We start from the raw sequence: 19818 nt of genomic DNA, 5'->3' as shown, positions 1-19818 counted from the left end.
AGAAAGGCGGTCAATCAGTGGGTCAAAGTGGATACGACTCCACCTTCACTCATCTTCCTCTCATTACCCCTCTATGCTCTGATCAAACTGCTTATATACTTCATCCTTTTCATCAATTCTCCATCATGGCCGAATTGTTCAGTCCATCTTGCCCCATTCCGTTTATTCTGCAGCCGGAAGTGAGGATCCAGCAACTGAAGAAAGCTCTTGAAACCGAGATTGGTCAAATACAGCGCGTAAATATTGAAGCTCTAATCAGGATGTACGAGAGTGGTGAGATCGGTCCCCGCCAAATAGGGGATCCTCCAATTTATCTCGCGGGAGGAAAACGTGTCGACCATGATCCATGGAAGGACCCGTCACTGACACCTGGTCCGGTCAAATGGCGTGAGGTATGTTCTAAATTCCTTTGACTCTGTGATGTACGTATTGCAATGATCTCTATCTGACACGTTCCTAGCAAATATATACTCAATTCGCACAGCAGAATGGATCCTTTGAAGTAAGTTCCACATGGTGTCTTGTATTATACTGAGGCTAACTGAGTGTTCCTATTTCTAGCTTCAGCAAATGCCCCAATCTCTTGCAGGCTCCTTTCACTACTCACCGACAACTAATATGCACGAAGTACGTCGAATCTATGTACCATAGTCTGGAATAGTGAACTGACAAACTCAGCTTCATGCACGGATAAGGCTACCTCTATAGTGTGGTGGTGACCCCAATTTGACCCGACCGTTTCTTGTCTCTAACGACACCGGAAGCACCCTTCTCACGGTCTTCTTATCGGATCTAGTAGCTCTCAATTTCGATTCGACCCTCCATAATGATGCTCTGGAAGGATACCATGCAATAGCGACTGCTTCTGGCCAAACCTTTGAGCCACTTATGACGGTTGAGATGCAAATAGTCTCCCCAACATTTGAAGGACTTACGCCATGGTTTGAGGAAATTGCTGTTATAAAGGAAGATACGCCTGGAATTACGCGGCTCTCAGGAGCCAACATGCGCAGATATCTCTACTTCGCGACACGACCTGGCAATCGTCGTCTTTATGTGTCCCAGAAAAAGGCCGGACTTATGCGAATTCTCCCTTGTTAAATTCCATCTAATGTGGACTCTGTATATTATTACAATAATGTTGTATACCTAGTAGTATTTTAATATCAACGAAAGTTCTCGTGATGAATCTTTAAAGTTCTTCTCATCTAATCGAATAATCAAGAGTCTCATTTCACAAGTACAATGTAATTTCTCATCTCACAATATGCGAATGGATAGTCTATTTGATAGCAAATGGTAGTTACAGAATCTGGCAAGAGGATCTGCTGGACGTGGATTTCAAGAATAGGTCAGGGTTTTCAGCGACGGCCTTTTCGACTTCCTTGATAGCATCGTAACCATATAGCCAGGGCTGTACCTCAGGACATGTCCTATTCGAAGTTAGCAAAAAATATCAAATCTTGAGTAGGGTGAGACTCACCAGCGACTAGGGAAAAAGCCTTTGATTTCCTTCCCAAGCTGTGAGGTGAAGATCTCGTCTCGCTTCTGCTGTTCTTCACCATCTGACATATGGAAATCTTGCCTCTGCGTTTCAATTAGCCACATCTATGCAATGAAAATTATACATCAAAGCTTATGCGCACCTGCTTGAATGTCTCTCGTACGATGGCCTCACCCCGCGACTTTCGTAGGCTTTCATAGAGGCGTAAAATGCGTGGTAGCTGTTCTCGATCTGTCATATGCCCTAGAAGCAGGCCCAGAACTGCGCCATCCTCCAATGATGAATTGGCACCCTGTGCGAGATATGGAAGCATTGGATGGCAAGAGTCGCCGCTTTTCAAAGAAGTTAATTGAGAAGTTGCGTAATATCGAATCAATAGACCACTCACATGAAGACAAGATTCGATTTCTCATTGACCCAATTCTCCATCTCGCCGTCTTCAACAATGAGAAGATTAGCTTCTGTCAGTTAACCCATTTGAAGAGGAATTTTACTTACGGTGCATCAATTTCCATTTATCAACAGTTGTAACATAGTCGAGGAAGCGGTTCAAGCTGGAAATGTCAGTCAATCCCTAGCAATACAAGATATATGAATCGCTCACATTGGATCCCATCCCACGAAGAGCTCCTTCATTTCCTCCACCGAACCAGATTGCCTCGAGACCCCTGGTGGTAGATTGTCCGGCACTAGCAGCACGATATTGTACATCTGGCCATCGCGAAGTGAATATCCCACTGCATGCGCTCCAGGACCGATCCAGAAATGAACCTCGGGGTTTTGAACCCAAGCCTTCAAATCTGGATCAGAAATTTGATCGACTGTCAGTACAATCCGGTATGCAAGGTCTCCAGTTGGAAGAGGCTCGTCTTTCTTCCCAACATAGGCTTCTCGACATTGAGACCAAAGACCATCCGCGGCGATAATCAAGTCTCCCTTGAATTCTTTCCCAGCCACAGAACGTACGACCGTGCGACCAAAATCGATATTTTCGATTCTTTCGCCAAGATGGAAAGTTACACCCAAGTCTTTTGCTCGTGCGAACAAGGATTGCTGGAGATCAACACGATGCAAATCAACAAAGGGCGCGTTGTATTTTGCCCTCATATCCTTGTCGAATGCTGCTTTATGGGCTAGGACACCACCAGAATACCTATGCACGGTAACTTTCGTTGGCTCAGCAGCTAGCTCCCATAAGGATGGGGGAAGCTTCCAGTATTGAAGGAGACGAGATGCATTTGGAGTGATTTGAAGGCCAGCACCGACTTCGGCTAACTCTTTCGCCTGCTCAATGACTTCCACCGAATGACCTGACAGCGCTGCTGAAATTGCAGTAGCAATACCACTAAGACCAGCTCCGACTATAATCACGCGAAGGTGAGCCTCTTCTGGAACCTGAACCGCAGTGATCAGCGAGCTCCCGCTGTAAAGTGAGTACTAAATATGTTGGTACTCACCATTTTGGAAATGTGATGGTGGAGCTTAAGATGGCTACCAGTATGGATGTATGCCTCTCAAATTTTTGGAGAAGACAGACAAGGTCGGTTAAAAGAGATCACAACCTCCGTATTCAATTAATTACCAGTACACCCCTCGAGTGTCCAATTTGCCCGGGAAGCCCGAGACTCCATATTTCTCCACCCCCAGTCTCTCGGATATGCCGGCCTCCGGATTTTCCAAGCTACTCGGCACGAACTATGACAAGATGAGTAATTTCGATCCCATGACAGGTCTTGCTATACTGTGGATACATTTTGGCCTTGTAGGTGGCCCACGGGATCGATTCTGGGGTGCATATCAAGCACGAGGCAAAATGGGTCTCTTGGTGGATCAATCCGGGGTATCCAGACTCTATTGACCCAAGCACATCCATTACCGCAATCGCTGGTTAGCAATGGCGAGGCCCAGATCCACGTGAATTCTGTCTCTAGATGTGTGTGGAGGATGAGTCGGCTGTTTTAGCTGGCTTAAGAAACATAGATTCAACCTTGGTGGTACTTTTTCGATACCCAACTTCACACTCAGTGTGAAACCAGGCTAGTTGAGTGAATCCTGCCGTTCAAGACAATTGATAGCGATTTATGTCGTCTGGAAGATGAATTTCAGTTTCTATGGAATGGTTAATTTGATCGTTCCAATCGTATCTGATGGTTCAAGTTCTGGTTGTTAGTCCCTTATGATTATGCACTTAGGGATGTGGTCCCGAAACGTCTACAAAATCTACTCCACGCCGGATCCGAAGGACCCTTTGCAAAAAGCACAGGCCTCCAATCAATAACTCAGCCAATATTATATTGGCGAATAAATGCGGGGGCTCAGAGGCTAAGATTGTGGGATATTCCAGTGTGGCTTGTTGATTTCCCGAGTCTCTACGCCGATGCTTTCCCATATATGTACCCTCTCCCTATGCCACCACGTCCCAGTCACCATCATACAATTCCATTAATCGGGAGCCTCTAGAGGTACCCTCAACTCTTTTCAGTATGGCGGTTGTGGATCCCAGGGTATGTACTAAGATCTTATCCCTGAAAAGGGTGCTGTCATTAACTTGAACGCTCTTAGTTATTCCCACGTCGGGTCCGATATGCTGCTCTTCTTACGGTCAACGTATACGTATTCATGGGGAATATGTACTCGGTACGACTTGAAAGACAAGTATTTTGTTGGTTTCAGTTACTGATCAGCTCATGTCTGTAGTCTGGGCTCGCAACAGGGTTCGAATCGCTGGCAATGGATCTCCATGTGGACAACTCCCAACTGTCTTCTCTGATTACATATTCAGTTCTTTCAATGGGACTTGCCAATCTCGTTTGGATGCCTCTTGCATTATGTTTCGGAAAGCGTCCAGTGACTCTCATCTCTATGGCAATATTCCTGGGTGGAATCATTTGGAGTGCAGTCGCCAAAGACTACAACAGCCTGCTTGCCTCACGGGTGTTTGCCAGCTTTGGTAAGTTCAGGCCTATCATAGTGTGAGAACTATATGTGGTCCTTGTCTAACTCATGTACAAAAGGCTATGGCGCTAGTGAATCACTTGGTCCAAGTATTCTTGCAGGTAGGGATGCATCGTTCCCATTATGGCCATCAAGAAGTCCCGACATCTAATTCCTCACTTCTAGATATCTTCTTTGAGCGAAATTACTCAAGTGCCATGGCTATCTACGCGGGGTTCCTTTCTGGTGGGTCGCAGATTGGCCCCGTCATCGCAGGATATCTCATCCAAGCCCGTGGTTGGCGATGGTTCTTCATACTCTGCGCCATTATTGCAGCTGTCAACTTCATTACTACCATTTTCTTCCTCCCGGAGACGATATACGAGCCCGAAATTGAGCCGGAATTGAGTGAAGAAAACGAGAAAGACCTCTCTGGCCACATTGAGGCTGTTCGCACCACATCGCAAGTCGCTCAGCCGTCCAAGATGGATTATCATGACTATGTAAAAGGGCTTTATTCATTCAATATCACGAAGAAGGCGAAGGAGAAGGGCGTTTTCAGGCATTTCGCCTACCTGTTTGTGCTGCCTTTTCCATTATTACTGGTACCAGGTATATTGATCGCATCGCTCATGTATGGTGTTGTCTTGGGAGGGTAAGTGGACCACAACCCGAGGTCATACTGCATTAACGCCGTGATATTGATTTGTACTAGGGTCGTTGCCATTTCGACCATCTCGCCCAGTCTCTTTTCACCCCCGCCATATCTATTCTCCTCCGCCGATCTGGGTCTTTTCACTCTCAGCAGCTTCATCGGTATTGTCGTCGCTTGGCCAATTGCAGGCCCCTTGACAGATCTGCTCTCTCGATGGCTGCGCAAGCGCAACCATAACGTTCATAAGCCCGAACACCGCATACCGGCACTGATACTCCCCTTCTTAATTAACCCCGTGGGTCTGATTGTCTTTGGATACTCCGTTTCACGACTTCAACACTACGTCCGTCCCGCCGTGGGTGCAGCTATAGCATCTTCGGGACTGACCTTAGTCCCGTCGGTCATGCTCTCCTATGTCGTGGACGCTTACCCTAGAGCAAGTGGTGAGGCTCTTGTTCTGGTTAATACCTCGAAGAACGTAGTTGCATTCGGGCTTGCAAAAGGTGGCTACGATTGGATGGCAAAAGAGGGCGTGGAAAAGATGTTTTATGAGTTTGCAGGCATTCAATGGGCTGTTCTCTTCTTGGGGTTGCCGCTATACTTCTTTGGCCCTTGGCTTCGAGAGCGAACTCGGAAGTTTCTTTGAAAACGCGAGGTTGTATATTTGTATCAAGGCCGTGAAGCTTGAAGTACCCTCTGATTGGAAGGGATTGATCCAGGTCGATAAATAAATTGAATACCAATCCAGCACTCCCTGCTAGTTTGTATGTAAACTAGGATAGATCCTCGGGCCTCTAGGGCATTAGGACATTCAAAGTAATATCTTATCGGTGTGCCAGATACCTTAAAGAAATCGTCATGTTCGCAATGATTCCCAAGGCCATGGCCTAAACCCCCCATGAATGAACGTACGACCAAGAGCCTATGCAAGCCAGTTGCTTCTAAACTCTTTTGTTGCTGAACCAGACCGGAATGCGTATCATAAAACATGAAAAAAGAATATACAAACTAAGAAGGGCATATAAAGCAAGAGTCATTGCCAAACAAAAAGGGATCAAGATCGAAAGAAGAATCACTCAGAAAGCCAGCATCTGACGAGATGAAAGAGCTCAATGGCTGGGCCTCGTAAATAGTTACTACCGGTAAAAAGGCAGATACCACAATCTACAGATTGCGAGGCGTGTTATTCTCCACTCGTCCACAAGTTGTTCCATCTCTACCATCTCCATACCTCCTCCAGGTTTTGCTTGATCTGATATCGGACTGTGATGGATAGGATGTAGATGGTCTACGACTTAATGAGTCGGGCGAAGACGGGACCGATGAGCCTGGTGTGGTGGTTGCTGTGGCCAAAGTGACGATGCTGCTAGATCGAACGGCCGTAGCTGATGAGGCCGGATTGCAATGGACACATGTGAAGATGTTGAAGCCGCGGCCATTACAACTTGTGCAGATTGCCCCTCTATATAGATAATAAGCCTCTACTAGCAGATACTAATACTCTTCATTGCGAAGGAAGTTTGGAACAGCTATCTGTAGGGACTGAACGTACCTCGGGGCATTTCCAGCACAGCCACGACAAGTCTGAACTGTCCTCCCACCGATACAAGTTATGTGATCTGGATCAAGGTTGAAAGAGGAGAGGTTTAAGTTCGAGGTGGCCATGGCGTCTTGTGCGATATGTAGATGGTGGGGCGATGCGAGTAGTGATATGCACTGGCCTCGAATAGGAGATGCTGCAAGGATATTTTGAGTAAAGTAGTCGACACTTAGATAGTGGTATATTAATATTCCACTTTATTCTCTGTCTCATCAACCTGAAGTCGAGGATGATGAAGGTATTTAATTCTCGAAAAGCCGAGGGAAGACTTGGAAGAAAGTAACGTTTTATCGGCCTGTCTCTTGTTAAAGTGACGATGTCGGAAAGAAAAGGATTACTCGGCAACGTGTTGGTTCAAAGATCAGGCAACGGTAAAATCTGCCCAGGCCAAAGTATAATGAGCTCGGAAGTAGCAGACCGGGAAGAACGACTCTTATACATTCGAGGACCTGGTGGCACACGACATCGTGAATCAAATGTTACATTTCCCGAAGGACAAAAGCCAAAAAAAAAGCAATGAAAAAGAAACAAGGACGAAGAAGGATCGATGACACAGGGTTAGGTGAAGAGAAGAGGGGCGAAGGCCAGTATTCTGGGTGATCAGCAGGACGTTGCAACTGCATCTCTTGCTGGCCATGTAATGGTGTACGTATGTATTGTTTAATCCTATTCCGTGGGTCCGGCCACTACAGTGCAGGCCATGCAATCCCAGGCTGGAAGATCCAGTAATATTCGTAGAAGTAGATCTGGCATAAAAGGAGAACGGCACATGCACCATCTTAGGCTTAGCCCATTTATAACCCCTAGAGGGGTGCATCAAAGCAGGTCTGGGAGGCTCGTCGACTTTCTACTAGACGAAGGAATCAGGGATGCATGATCAGGGTTGTTGAAACGAACCAAGCTGGTGGGGAAGAACGCATGCATCGAAGGATGGGGGCAAATCCATTCAGCTATACTCAAACACTCTTCGTTGGTTCTGTCAAAGGGATCAAATTGATGGGTATTGCTACAATGGAGCCCTGGAACCAGCGGAAATGCAAGGATTCTCGAGCGAAGATCCTGCTGCTACAAATCAGATGCAGGTCCGTCGTTGGGTAGATTAGAATTACTGTTGCGTATGCGGAAAATAACTTCCAGCTGCATGGAAGCCACCACGGCCTTGAGTTGCGTAGGCAGAGCATGGCTGGGATAAAGAGCTGCAGATGGCGTATACAAACTTTCAGTACGGAGTAGTGGGGGAGGGGGGCATGGTTAGATGTGAAATGAAGTCCAGTCTAATCTACTATGGCAATGTGAAGCTGAATGGGTTCCATCCACGGATAGTTGCTTCTAGCCATGTGAGCTTGACCTAATCCCCGAGGTATGTGAATTACTTCGGAAATAATTCCAGGTAAAGTTCTGCTCTTCGTGGTAGACAACATTCGTCAGCTTATGAAGACATGTCCAATTATTAAAGGCAATATCTTCTTCGATTTTGTAAAGAGCTCTTCCCCTTCAAGACCACATATGTAGACTCCTGATAGTAGTAGGCACGCATGAATTGGGAACAAAATGTGCCCATGTTGCGCATCATGAGGTCGTCTGCATTGTCAAAGCTGAAGATAGAATGTATCAAGCAGAGAATGACCCATATTCGGGATTTTGTCGGTGATTCGGCCGCACTCGAGAACTAGTAGAACTGGTTTCTTTGAGGGCTCTTGCTGCAGCATTTGATTAAGAGAGCCCCACACGCTGCATTATCCTTTCATTTCCACATGGATATTCGAAAGGAAAAAGAAGAGCCTTCTGTGATAAGCTGATAGAGACCTTGGTGGGGCATGGCGATGTGATGTGGGATATTCGAATGCATATGAGGCTTGTTCCAGTGTTCCAAAAGATTCCCCTGGCTAGGATTGCGATGTGGATCTGGAATCGAGAAAAGAGAAATAAGGCCATTAACGAAAAAAAAAAGAAAAAGAACGAGGAAAAAAGAAAACAAAGTGAAGTCGATCAACGAACCAGAATATCAAAAAAAAAGACATCGAAATATTTGGTCTCGTAGCCAATCGCACGCAGCAGGGGTCTGTATTACAGGAATGTACGTGGATAGCCAAAGAACAATTTCATGTAAGCGCCGTGGTAATGGGTCAAGGCAGATTTCCCTGTCATCTTTCAAGCAGGTATCCGTTGAACACTGCATGTCTGAGGGTCTGGCATTACCACACTAGGACAGGGCCGTGAGAAGTGTACGAATCTCCGCCGTTGCTCGGAATTTATTAGTGATCCTTGCTCAGATGAAGACAAGGGATTCCATGTCCACCGTTGTAGGTCTTAGCTGAAGATTATCCCGATAACCCTAGGATCCGGGGACAATAAGCCCAACGGACTCAGGCCAGACGAGGTACAATAACCCTCAACTGGTATGTTGCGTGCAGTCAGCCAGCAAAGAATGTATCTGCAGGATGTCGCTCCATTTCCAGTTTGGTTTTGCGCAGTGAAAGACCCTCTCCTCCAAAAGCCATGTTCACCGGGCGTATTCTACTTGTTTGAGATAGATATTGAGTGAAATGCAGCCAGCCACTGTCCATCACGCGCTAGGCTCCTGGATTTAGGCTGAGACTGGCAGTACGGCCTCACACTGGCGGCAGAGGCGTCCTTGACGCCCAGAAACTAGTCGTCACTCGATGAGGGCTGTGTCTGAGACTATCTTTTCCAGGATGACGAAAAGAGTCAACATTCTGGCGGGGATGGCCGATGGTCGTGAAAAACCTACATACATTCCTTTACTTCTTCCGGATCCCCCATTGGTTCCGACGATGAACGGTGACACGACCCTGGAACTACAGAGAAGAAGCAGATGTATGTACATTGATGGACCGGGGTTATAGAACAAAGGAGTCGCCACTAGAGTCAGCCGACACCAGGTGCCCTTGGATACGCTGTAGTTCAGTTGATGAGATTGACATGATATTCTTGCTAGCGCCGCATTTTAATCAAGAAACAGGAGATGATCTGATCTGGTCCCAGTGACTGATATGCTATGGTCGACATTTCAACCAAGAGGATTGTCGACGTGGAAATTCCCTAGTAGAGAGTAGCGCGTGATTTGAATAGTGTAAGGATCGGCGCATCTCAAAGAGATTATTATTCATTATCGTGTAGGTAGTGTCTGATCTTGAGTGTAAAATACGAAGAATCAATGGGTACGAAGTGCATACCGTCGAATACAGTCTATGTACATGTCTCCCCAGAATACAAGATTCAAGATATTAGATTCAAATTACATCTATTAGTCCAATATATCAGGTTCATCAAGACCCGGTATAGATTTAGTACATTAGATTGACCAACTGTCCCAGCTGTTAGTATTACTAGCTTATCCATGACCAACCTTGGAATGCTCGAAGAATATCCACGGATGAGCAATTTCCGCTAATATGACATCACGACCTACTATTACAGACTTCAAGTTTCGAACAAGACTGGTAACTCGCGGTACCTGGCAGTCGAGGGGGTCGTGCGGCCTCCAGGGATTCCAATCGACACGGACCATGCGTGAACTATCGGAGATGTCGGCTCGCTTACGCTTTATAGCCCAAAGTAGAATGGCAAGAAACTCTTCAAAGAAAGTCGTATTCGTTCTTGTATCCCATCATGGTTTGCGAGGTATTTAAAAGGTTATAAAAAAAGAGGAGAGAGAGGTCATAAGCAAGAACGAGGTAAACTCGCATAAAAGCCACGAAAATCGTTGCGCTGGTAAAATAGGAAAAAGCAACCTCAACTCTTAGTAGCTGAAAGTGAACAAAGAATTGGGGCGAATATCAAAGAAAAAACCACCGAGTCAGTGCGTCCGAACGCCTTTCCTTAAAACACCAACCTCCCCTGTAGATCGATCTCGAGGTTATGGTGTGACACCCTTGAAGCTCAAATCCACTAGCAAATTGCATGTCAAGCTAACAATTAGAGCATGAAGCCACTTCAAAACAATCACTAACCATAGAGGGCTTCGAAACACTACCCTATTGGTTTCTGCGCCTACTGAAAGTACTCTGCAGGTAAAGCTGCCAGAAGAGCAATAGTGCCTAGTCCACCAAGCAGAGCGCTAATGACAGCGGTAGCAGTGTACCCTGCCAGTACTTTTGTGGGCGATGGTGAGGGTTTGACTCGCTTCGCAGGGGGCTCAGACTTGACATCCTCCTTGGCCTCAGAAAGTGCAGACGAGATAGCAGATACTAATTGAGGCTGGGAGATCGTCTCCAACTCAGGCTCCTGAGATTTCGAAGAGATTGGCTTGTTTTTCTGGACATCCTGAATAGTATCCTCAGACTCCATCTCAGAGGCCTTGCGCTTCGAGCCTGGGTTAACGGACGCCAAAGACACATCCTTCTCTTGTGCTGTCTCGACAGTGTCCTTTGTTGTTTCTGAAGCGGTATTTTGGGACATGTGCGTCTTTGGGACGGGGTAGTGAGCAAGTGATGCTGATGATGCTGGAGGTTGAGCGACAGGAAGCTGCAAGGATTGGCAGCCCCAAGAAAATGGGCCATCTCGATACCTGTTGTAAGAAGAAGATGTCGAATCCCAGCATGGCTGTTGGCATGGCTGTTGGTAAAGAGATCCTGCGGCGCCAAGAGGGCCAGTTGACGAGCTGAAAGGGGCACGGTATCCCATGTCATAAATGTCACTTGGTGGAGGAAGCCGGGTGCTGAAAGGATTTTCGGCCAGACTGGTAGGCTGTGGCGCCTTTTCCACCTTGCTTGTATTGTCAGATCTACCAGAGTATCTTTCTTCTGGAATGCTCTCTTGGGCCAGCACGCTCGGGTCAATACAGCTAGCTTCATCGTTTTCGTCCTTTAGGGAGTCCCCTTCTGGGGGGACGCTGGAAGGCTTGTCGTGCAACTCACTGAACACCGTTTCCCCTGTGACGTCTGCACTGTCACTGGTGTGAGATGAAGTCGATTTCGAGGAAGCAAGTTCTGATTCTTCATCGGAATAGTCGGAAGCTACATATTCACCTTCCGATTCTTGATCCATCGAATGCTCTGCTTCTAGCTGAGAGTCGTCCCAAACAGAAAATTGCCCCGGGAGATCAATATTGTTGTGAGGCTTCGTGGAAATATCCTTATCCTCGTCCAAGCTAATTATATCAGTTAACTTGTGCATAGGTCGGACAGAAGATTCGCATGCTGCTGACTTTGAGTCATCAAATGAGGTATTGACGGCTGGAACTTCCTCCATGTCGCTGTCATCTTCCGGTACACAGAACGTATTGCGGGATGAAGTTGGGCGAGAAGGATTCTCCGAGTGAGAAATGATAGTCGGCTTTAGTTTGGGAGTGCTGGCGCCTAATGCTTCTAGCACTGGCCTGTTTTGGGAGTCAGTAAGAAGGCGGCTCAAAGCAGGCCATAGAGTTCGACTGGGTGTTGCTTACTCAGTAGACCATTTAATATCGCAGCGGAAAGTCATGGCCAGAAATGATTCTATCAAACATGTTAGGGTCTCAGGCGGAAAATAAGTAAGAATACTGCGTATTTAAAAACTAACCATCCCCATGGTCTATGTCGACACCAAAGCGCAATGTATTGCCATCGACGAGAAGTGCTTTTTCCTCGGTGATGAGCTTGCGGCCATCGAGCCAAGTGCCATGGGCTGAGCAAACATCGCGGACATAGATAGCCTAGAAAGAGAATCAGCCACGTCTCTCGATCATTATACCTAAGCATACATGGTAATATACCTCTTGATCCTGGGAAATGCTCAATTCAGCATGCTCACGAGACATAACGCGTGACTCAAACCAGCCATTATTGATCGCAGGCATTCGATCTGGGCCTTTGCGCTTCGATGATCGACCGATGGTAATGGTAGGGTTGGCTCTGGTAAGAGTCAGAGTCCGGAAGGATGGGAAGTTTTCCCAATCATCGATAGGAATCAATTCGATCGTCACTTAGAAAGACAATATCAGCAAAATGGCCGATGGTAGACGAAGCACGGTCAACTGCAAATGATCGTTGAGCGGAGACTAACCCCTCTTATCAGCCATGATTGCAGGTCGTCGGGCGTAAATCAGGGAATCGGACATTCGGTACTGGGTGTGATCTAGTGCCTAACTAGAATCACAAAGAAAACTGATATGGAAAGTCAAGGTGGTTAGTCGAGGAAAGATTTGCTGCAAACTTGCAGGCAGGAAGCCAACCTCATTCATAAAATGCAGATCTGAGTAAATCCTGACTGAAACACTCAAGCGGCAGCTTTGTATGAGCGATAAGGCAACTGAGGCTGACACGACCCAAGTTTACCGGGGATATCCGATAGGGTCACAAGACTGAAGAGTGCAAGCTGGGTGGTTGAAGTAGACAAGATAGTAAGTAGTAAAACGAAACGATGAAGACGAAATGTGAGAGGTAATATCAAAGGAGACCACTATCAAAAAGAGAAAAGTTAGAAGTGGAGGAGAGACAGAGAGAAAGAAGGAGGAAGAGGAAGAGGAGGGGAGGTGGGAGGGGTAGATGATGAATCAGTTGGTCAAGGCTTCCAACACAGTCATTTGTTGACCCAGGGACACTCTTGAACTCAGAATCAGAAATTATTCCCTTTGGGCCAACTAGATAGAGTCTATGCTCACAAGGACCCTGGGAAAAGTGATGTCGTAACTATTTAGACCTGAGTAAATACATATGTTGACTAGTTATGTAGTTCATAGTCCATAGAGATATGAGGTAGAAGTGGGGCATTTTGCTCTTATCAAACTGGGGCAGTGGAGATCCCATGAGGTTATCTCCAGTACATTCATGAACTGCATACATAGTACATATTGTACAGAATAGTCTAATGGAGATTCAATTTGGCAGTCTTCAGTCACATTCACACATTCACCTCTATGGTACACAGATTACTTTCCACATGCAGATGTCATCCGACACGAACACAGAGAGACGGCCCTCTCCCAACGCTCCCGTCTCGTCTCTCGCGGATATCTCAGCCTGATAGCCCAAAGGTCGCAGAGGGCGCATGGATAAGAATGGGAGAAAGGTAGAGAAAAAGAATAAGAAGTAAAAACACACATACATACGCACACACAAGGGGATATGCCGGGAGGGGGAGGTGTACTAAATACAAGTGGAGAAAAATAAAAAGGCAAGAGGCCGAGAACCACGAGCTGCAGAGAGGGGGAAAAAACGAAGAAAAGGGATCATTAGACGTAGGCCCATCCCATCTGAAGAACGAGGAACAGATGCAATCAAAGAGGGAAGATGGTCGCCCTTGATTATGGCGAGAAAAAAAGAAATCAGGTAGCAGTAGTCACTTTTACATGCCAGGAGGGCCACCAGCACCCATAGCACCCATGGCATTCAGGCGCGCCGCAAGCTGAGGATACTTCTCCTGCACCTCCAGTTGAGTACGGGTCGCCTCAGCATATGAGATGGCATTGATAATCTCCGCTTCGGTGCGGGCGAGCTCAGCAGCACGCTCGAAGTATTTGAGTGCCTGCGAAACCTTACCCTGCTGCAGAAGCAGCTGGGCCATGGTGCCAACAGCAATGTCACATTCGGGGTCGACTTAACAGCAGAAATTAGTATGGATGTGCGGAAAATAGTCAACATCGAAGTTGAAGATCATTTCACTTACTGATCAGGGCCTTCTGGCACAGGTTCTCGGCCTCCTGGAAATCTTGCTTCCATTGGAACAAGGCCAAAGCTTTGTTGATCAAAGGCAGAACGTTAATACCCATGGGCTTGCTCTGCTTCTCCATCTCAACAGCCTTGTCGAATTTCTCGATGGCCTCGGCGTAGTTCTGCTGGTCCAGCAGAAGTTCACCATAGTAGTTATACACGTCGGGAACCTCCTCGAAGTTCTTGACTGAACGACGGAAGGTAGCCATGGCAGAAGCCACGGAGCCCATCTTGTACTGGGTCACACCGAGCTGGATGTGGGAGAAGATGAAGGAGCGGTCCAGGTCAATCGACTTCTGGTAGTCCTTAGCAGCTTCAGCGAACTCTCCAAGAATGAAGTGAAGCTGGGCGCGGTGGTAGTAGATATCGGGATCATCCTTGTTATGAGTGATGGCAAGCTCGAAGTCATCGCCAGCGGCGTCCTTGTTACCGAGCTCCAGGTGCAAGCTAGCACGCTTAATATAGCTTTGAACCAGCGAAGGTTGAATCTCGACACTCTTGTTCAGGTCCTCCAGCGCACGAGTGGCATTACCGCCGAGGTAGGTAAAGGTGGCGCGCATGTTGAGGGCGAGAGCCTCAAAATCGCCGAGCTCACCAGCCTCGAGAGCCTTCTCAAAGGAGGCAGCGGCTTCCTCGTAGCCCTCTCCAGTCTTCAGGCCCATGGCAACCAGACCCTTGCGCAGCAAAGCCTTTCCAGAGTCCTCGCTCAGCTCGACGGACTCCTCCAAACCCTCGGGAAGGGGTTGAGGACGGAAGCTCTGCAGGTAGTTGGAAACGAAAGTGGCGCTAGGAAGCTTCTTGGTGCGAGCATCAAGGATGGCCTTGCTCTTCTGTTCGGCGACCTTCTTCAACAATCGCTCCAGGGAGTTACGGCTGACATCGTTGGAGAAAGCGTCGATGATGCAGCTGGCAGTGAAATCAAGGAGAGCCTCGGAGTACTTGCCAAGGTGCTCGTACGCAATGGCACGTCGGTTCAGAGCCTTGACATATTCACTGTCCATAGCCAGTGCGGCGCTTGTGTCCTCCACAACCTTATCCCAGTTCAGCAGCACATTGTAACAAGCGGCACGGTTCGAGTAGAAGACAGGGTCGGGCTTGCAGATGATGGCTCGGCCATAGAGATCAATGGCCTTGTGGTAATCCTTGGCACCGTAGGCCTTGTTACCGGCGGCCTTGAGCTTCGCGGCGTATTCCTTTCGGGTCTTCGATGGAATTGTCAGTGATGGGCGGAGATAGGCGAAATGGCCGTATGGCTTGGGGGAAAACATACCTCCTCAGACAGCTGACCAACGGTAGCCTCATCAACTTCGGGGATCTCCTCGGCGGGCTCCTCGGCCTTCTTCGCGGAGGATTCTGTCATTTGAAATTAGTCGCCTTCAATGAAATATCAGGCGATCCTAAGGGGGATGGGGGAGGGACGAACCATCCTGGACTGAAGCAGTCTTTGTCTTCTTTTCATCCTCGGCCTTCTTCTTCTCCTTCCGACGCTGGTTCTTGCTCTTCTTAGGGGCGGATGAAGAGGATGAGGCCGGCTTGCTGGAGTCGTTAAGATAGTAGACGACACCAGCGCTGGTGACAACCACGGCAACACCGGCAATGGTATAGACCAAAGCCTTATTCTCCGACACCCACTTCGACACGCGATCCCAGACCGATGACGAAGTAGAAGCAGGAAGCTTCGAGGTGTCCAGCACCACATTTTGAGCGGGCGTGGGTAACGGCGATGGGCTCGACATGATGTGTGTAGGATCCGGACACGGCTACCGATACTATTAGAGTCCTGATTCTGCTTCCACGGGATGAATTAGCGATTTGAATAACAATGCTCAGATGGAATAATAGGTAGACGCGAAACAAACCGGTCCTTGTCGCCAACGGCGGGAAGTATGAGGAGATAGGGAGAATTGGGCTCGGAGCTGGTTGGAAAAGTCTCAAGTTCGATCATCTCTCGGCACGGGCCAATCACGCGCTGCACGACGGTAACGCTCCGCGAAGTTCTCCACAATTTGCAAACCCGAATTGTTCCCCCCGCAAATGGATGGGATTTGATGAAGCTGGGAGAAATTACGAAGGGGTAGTATTATTCAACTCATTTTACAATTTAAGTCGTTTGTTCCATCAGAGTCCGAGTCTCGCAGCAGCAACAGCAACAACAGCCTCGGGTAGTCAAATCGACCAGTGACGCACGGAAAACCATTGGGACTGACGACGTCACAAGCCATTCAACCACCAGCGCAAAGAATGTCTTTGGTCTCAGGTACAGATGCTGGGCAGACATTTCAAATCATATCTTCTCTTCGGTACGATCCTTGCCTAGCGGAAGCCGTTGCTTACAATGCCGATAATTATCCTGATCCGAAAAACTCTCCCTACTACCTTTTGGCCTACCACCGAGATCGATTGATAGCTGCCGCACACCATTTTGGATGGAAAGACGCGTCAAATTGGCTGCAAAGAGATCTGGAAAGTTTCGAATCATTCCTTGACGAGTCAATACCGGATCGAAGCAAGCCATGGCGGCTGAGAATAGTCGTGGATGTCAATGGCAAGGGCTCAGTCGATGTCAATCCAACCGCAATGATCGATCCATTGAATCTTTTGATACCATCTCATACTAGCAGTACACCGCCTGTATGGCGTGTATATATCGATAGTCAACATATTCTACCTTCGGGGTTTACCACGCACAAAACTACCGCTCGGGATAACTATACGGCTGCGCGATTGAGGGCGGGCATTAATTCACCAGCTGAAACCGCAGAGGTCCTCTTAATTAATCCAAAGGATGAGGTAATGGAAGGGAGTATCACCACTCCATACTTTCGACGTCGGAGACCAAACTCGATGCCATCTGGTCAGAACTCAGCTGAACCTGCTTGGATCACGCCGCCGCTGAGTAGTGGCGGCAATGCCGGTACAAGCAGACGATATGCTTTATCCCAGGGATTTTGTATGGAGCAGACCATCTTCAAGGAAGACCTCGTGGACGGCGAGGAGTGTTGGTTGAGTAACGGGGTTCGAGGTTTTATGCTTGGCGTAGTGGTACTGAATCATGAGTCGAAGGCGCAAAGCTGAAACTTGCCACTAAAGAATAAGATATAAACTAATCTATATTAAGAGAATGAAATGAACCGAAGAATTAATCAATTGGGTATGGTCCTCATCGCAACTATATCTGCGGCGTAGAAGTATGCTATTTTGCTCTTTTTTTCAATGCTTTCTTTCTTTCTTCTATTTAGGTTCAACCAAAAGTGAAATCCAACCCTGTCAATTCTATTTCTTCTCAGCCACGACCGGGTTGGGATTTCCCTTCCACTCCAAAGCGCGTGGGCGCATGAACTCAGCCACGATTTCATCAGTGACCTTGGCGCGGCGCTCCTGGAAGCCCTTGACGTACTCCTGCAGCTCAGCAATGCAGCGCTGTTTCATTTCACCAGTGAGCATCTCGCCCTTCTCGTAAGAAGCGCGAATACGCTCAAGCTCCTCGTCATCCTCAAGGAAGAAAGTCAGGTACTGAAAAGGCACATCAACCTTGGAGTTACCACCCAGCTCGCGGTGTTCCTCAGCGGTTTCTCGACCTCCGGAGAAAGCGAATTTGTTGATCTTGTTCTTGATCTTGTTAGGGGTATCATTCATGAAAATGGCCGATGAGTCGATACTGGCCGACATTTTCGATCCAGGTCCTTGCAAAGCGGGAAGGAAAATGGCGTGGATGAGTGAGGGCTTCTTATACTTCATCTTCTCGGCATGCTCGCGGCATTGACGGAAGTAGGGATCTTGGTCAATGGCACACGGGATCAGACAAGGAATAGAAGACACTTTCTTCCTGTCAGTACCGAAGATTTGAGGGAAACTAGTAGCAAAAGCAGTGGCGGATTGAGTAGCGCAGAAGTGGAATTCGCCGATGTTGTTGCTGTCGTTGAATCCAAATGTACCCCGCACTTGGTTGATGGTGATACGCTTTGCCATTCTGCAAATGTTCTCATAAAACGCGCCTCCTACAAACTCGAAATCACTGAAGATGAATGTCTTCTTCATGTCAAATCCGACAGCAATAATGTCCCGGGCATTCGCCTTTGTGTATCGTTTAGCATCATCAACGTCGATCTTGGCCGAGTGCATATATTTCTCATCGTCGGTCATCATGATAACGAGGGGGACATCAAAAACATCTTGAAGCCACCTGGATTGGGAAGTAGGCGTTAGCAAAGTCATTGGGGTCTTGCGAGAAACAGAGATAAGAGTCATACTTTGTGAATTCGAATGGCACAGTGTGGCCAACGTGCATGCTGTCGCTACTGGGCCCACGTCCAGTGTAGAGGTAGAATGGCTGACCCTTCTCATGGCGATCAAGAATCTTGCTCAGCTCACGATGACTGAATACAATTCCACGGCGCATAAATCGGTGCGGGCGATGACCAGTAACCTTCTCAAATCGCTCAAGGAGATCGGGGGTGAGGGGAGTGGCACCAAATTCGCGCACAAGCTTGTCATAGTCGACTGGAAGAAGTTTTCCGGTCTCATCAACTCCACCAGAGACGTCGAATGGAGTGACAACTTGTCCAGTGGCCTTCGAGGCGGGCGCCTTATCGGCGAGACTCAAGTTGTCGAGCGCTGGGGGTTGGCCTGCTTGATCCGCCATGGTGGGCAATTGTCGAGTACTATTCAACATCTATTAGCGCTGCATATAATTTCCAAGAGTCTTTTGTACGTTTCTCACCCTGCTCAGTGATGGCTTCTCGATTCTATACTGTCGGAGAAATTCTGCCCCTCGCAAAAGATCGGCCGGTGAGTCAGCGCATTTGCGTGGGGTAATGCGCATCACGTGCTTCTATATAAGTAAATGTTGATTGCAATATGTAAATCAAGAAATAGCAAACTTGAGGAAGTAAATTCGAAGGTTTTACTTACTTGTACATGCTGTGTCCAAGAGAATCATTTAATTTGAGTTATTCCGGAAAATAATGAGCGTACTCCGTTTGCGTGTATTCCATGATAGCTGATCGATATAGGCTACCCATACTGGCATGTCGATCCATTTATAGAGTCTATGGATAGACCCTATATACATCGTCATATAGTAAGAAGTCAGATGTAAAGTCATTATTCCAATATACCTTATATGTAGGTACATACAGACAATTGGACTTGTTAGGCCGAGAAATGATTCCAAAGTGATCTATTCTTGCCGTTGGAATTTACCAGGCCATCCCACCCTTCCAAGTTCTCGTCAGTGTCTCAATGATCAATCTTGGCAATCGCATCTTACACTAATGTACGGCAGTGCAGAAGATCAACAGACCTGGACGCACCCATAGAGGCAATTCTAGGTTCTGATATATGACATAGAGAGGCTATACTCGGTATATGTCTGATTGATGAAATTGTGGGTATCCTAAAGACTAGGCCATGAATTTCCGTCACTAGCAACGCCTTTCCTAAAACAGCCCAGTTCAAAGAACGCCAGAAATTGCTT

The 19818-nt window shown here is 47.5% G+C and overlaps 7 protein-coding genes across 7 annotated transcripts; 3 read left to right on the top strand and 4 right to left on the bottom strand.

Annotated features, from left to right (window-relative positions):
* Window positions 1-125: 125 nt before the first annotated feature.
* On the top strand, window positions 126-1101 carry N7469_004398 (uncharacterized protein; the record flags this gene model as incomplete). The annotated part of the gene is made up of 4 exons (XM_056643318.1): window positions 126-392; window positions 461-502; window positions 562-627; window positions 709-1101. The coding sequence occupies 4 exons, from the start codon at window positions 126-128 to the stop codon at window positions 1099-1101; spliced, it is 768 nt and encodes a 255-aa protein (XP_056502730.1).
* Window positions 1102-1303: 202 nt separating this feature from the next.
* N7469_004397 (putative monooxygenase) lies at window positions 1304-2964 on the bottom strand (the record flags this gene model as incomplete). Its single annotated transcript, XM_056643317.1, has 7 exons — window positions 1304-1433; window positions 1484-1587; window positions 1647-1836; window positions 1893-1941; window positions 2003-2058; window positions 2109-2899; window positions 2962-2964. 7 exons carry the CDS (start codon window positions 2962-2964, stop codon window positions 1304-1306), a joined length of 1323 nt encoding a protein of 440 aa, XP_056502729.1.
* A 1023-nt stretch (window positions 2965-3987) lies between these two features.
* N7469_004396 (putative MFS transporter) lies at window positions 3988-5739 on the top strand (the record flags this gene model as incomplete). The annotated part of the gene is made up of 6 exons (XM_056643316.1): window positions 3988-4008; window positions 4067-4141; window positions 4202-4454; window positions 4519-4560; window positions 4625-5093; window positions 5154-5739. 6 exons carry the CDS (start codon window positions 3988-3990, stop codon window positions 5737-5739), a joined length of 1446 nt encoding a protein of 481 aa, XP_056502728.1.
* A 4968-nt stretch (window positions 5740-10707) lies between these two features.
* Window positions 10708-12751, bottom strand: N7469_004395 (FHA domain protein; the record flags this gene model as incomplete). Its single annotated transcript, XM_056643315.1, has 6 exons — window positions 10708-11806; window positions 11864-12034; window positions 12101-12149; window positions 12214-12346; window positions 12407-12615; window positions 12697-12751. 6 exons carry the CDS (start codon window positions 12749-12751, stop codon window positions 10708-10710), a joined length of 1716 nt encoding a protein of 571 aa, XP_056502727.1.
* A 1226-nt stretch (window positions 12752-13977) lies between these two features.
* Window positions 13978-16078, bottom strand: tom70 (putative mitochondrial outer membrane translocase receptor (TOM70); the record flags this gene model as incomplete). The annotated part of the gene is made up of 4 exons (XM_056643314.1): window positions 13978-14228; window positions 14299-15544; window positions 15613-15695; window positions 15766-16078. The coding sequence occupies 4 exons, from the start codon at window positions 16076-16078 to the stop codon at window positions 13978-13980; spliced, it is 1893 nt and encodes a 630-aa protein (XP_056502726.1).
* Window positions 16079-16583: 505 nt separating this feature from the next.
* On the top strand, window positions 16584-17417 carry N7469_004393 (uncharacterized protein; the record flags this gene model as incomplete). Its single annotated transcript, XM_056643313.1, has 1 exon — window positions 16584-17417. The coding sequence occupies one exon, from the start codon at window positions 16584-16586 to the stop codon at window positions 17415-17417; it is 834 nt and encodes a 277-aa protein (XP_056502725.1).
* A 198-nt stretch (window positions 17418-17615) lies between these two features.
* On the bottom strand, window positions 17616-18984 carry N7469_004392 (tryptophan--tRNA ligase WRS1; the record flags this gene model as incomplete). Its single annotated transcript, XM_056643312.1, has 2 exons — window positions 17616-18525; window positions 18593-18984. The coding sequence occupies 2 exons, from the start codon at window positions 18982-18984 to the stop codon at window positions 17616-17618; spliced, it is 1302 nt and encodes a 433-aa protein (XP_056502724.1).
* Between the last annotated feature and the right edge of the window lie 834 nt (window positions 18985-19818).

The sequence above is a fragment of the Penicillium citrinum genome (assembly GCF_028827155.1).
Source record: "Penicillium citrinum strain IBT 23319 chromosome Unknown utg000003l:1.0-4596430.0:1.0-4598250.0, whole genome shotgun sequence".
Taxonomy (NCBI): domain Eukaryota; kingdom Fungi; phylum Ascomycota; class Eurotiomycetes; order Eurotiales; family Aspergillaceae; genus Penicillium; species Penicillium citrinum.
This window is presented reverse-complemented; position numbering and strand designations above follow the sequence as displayed.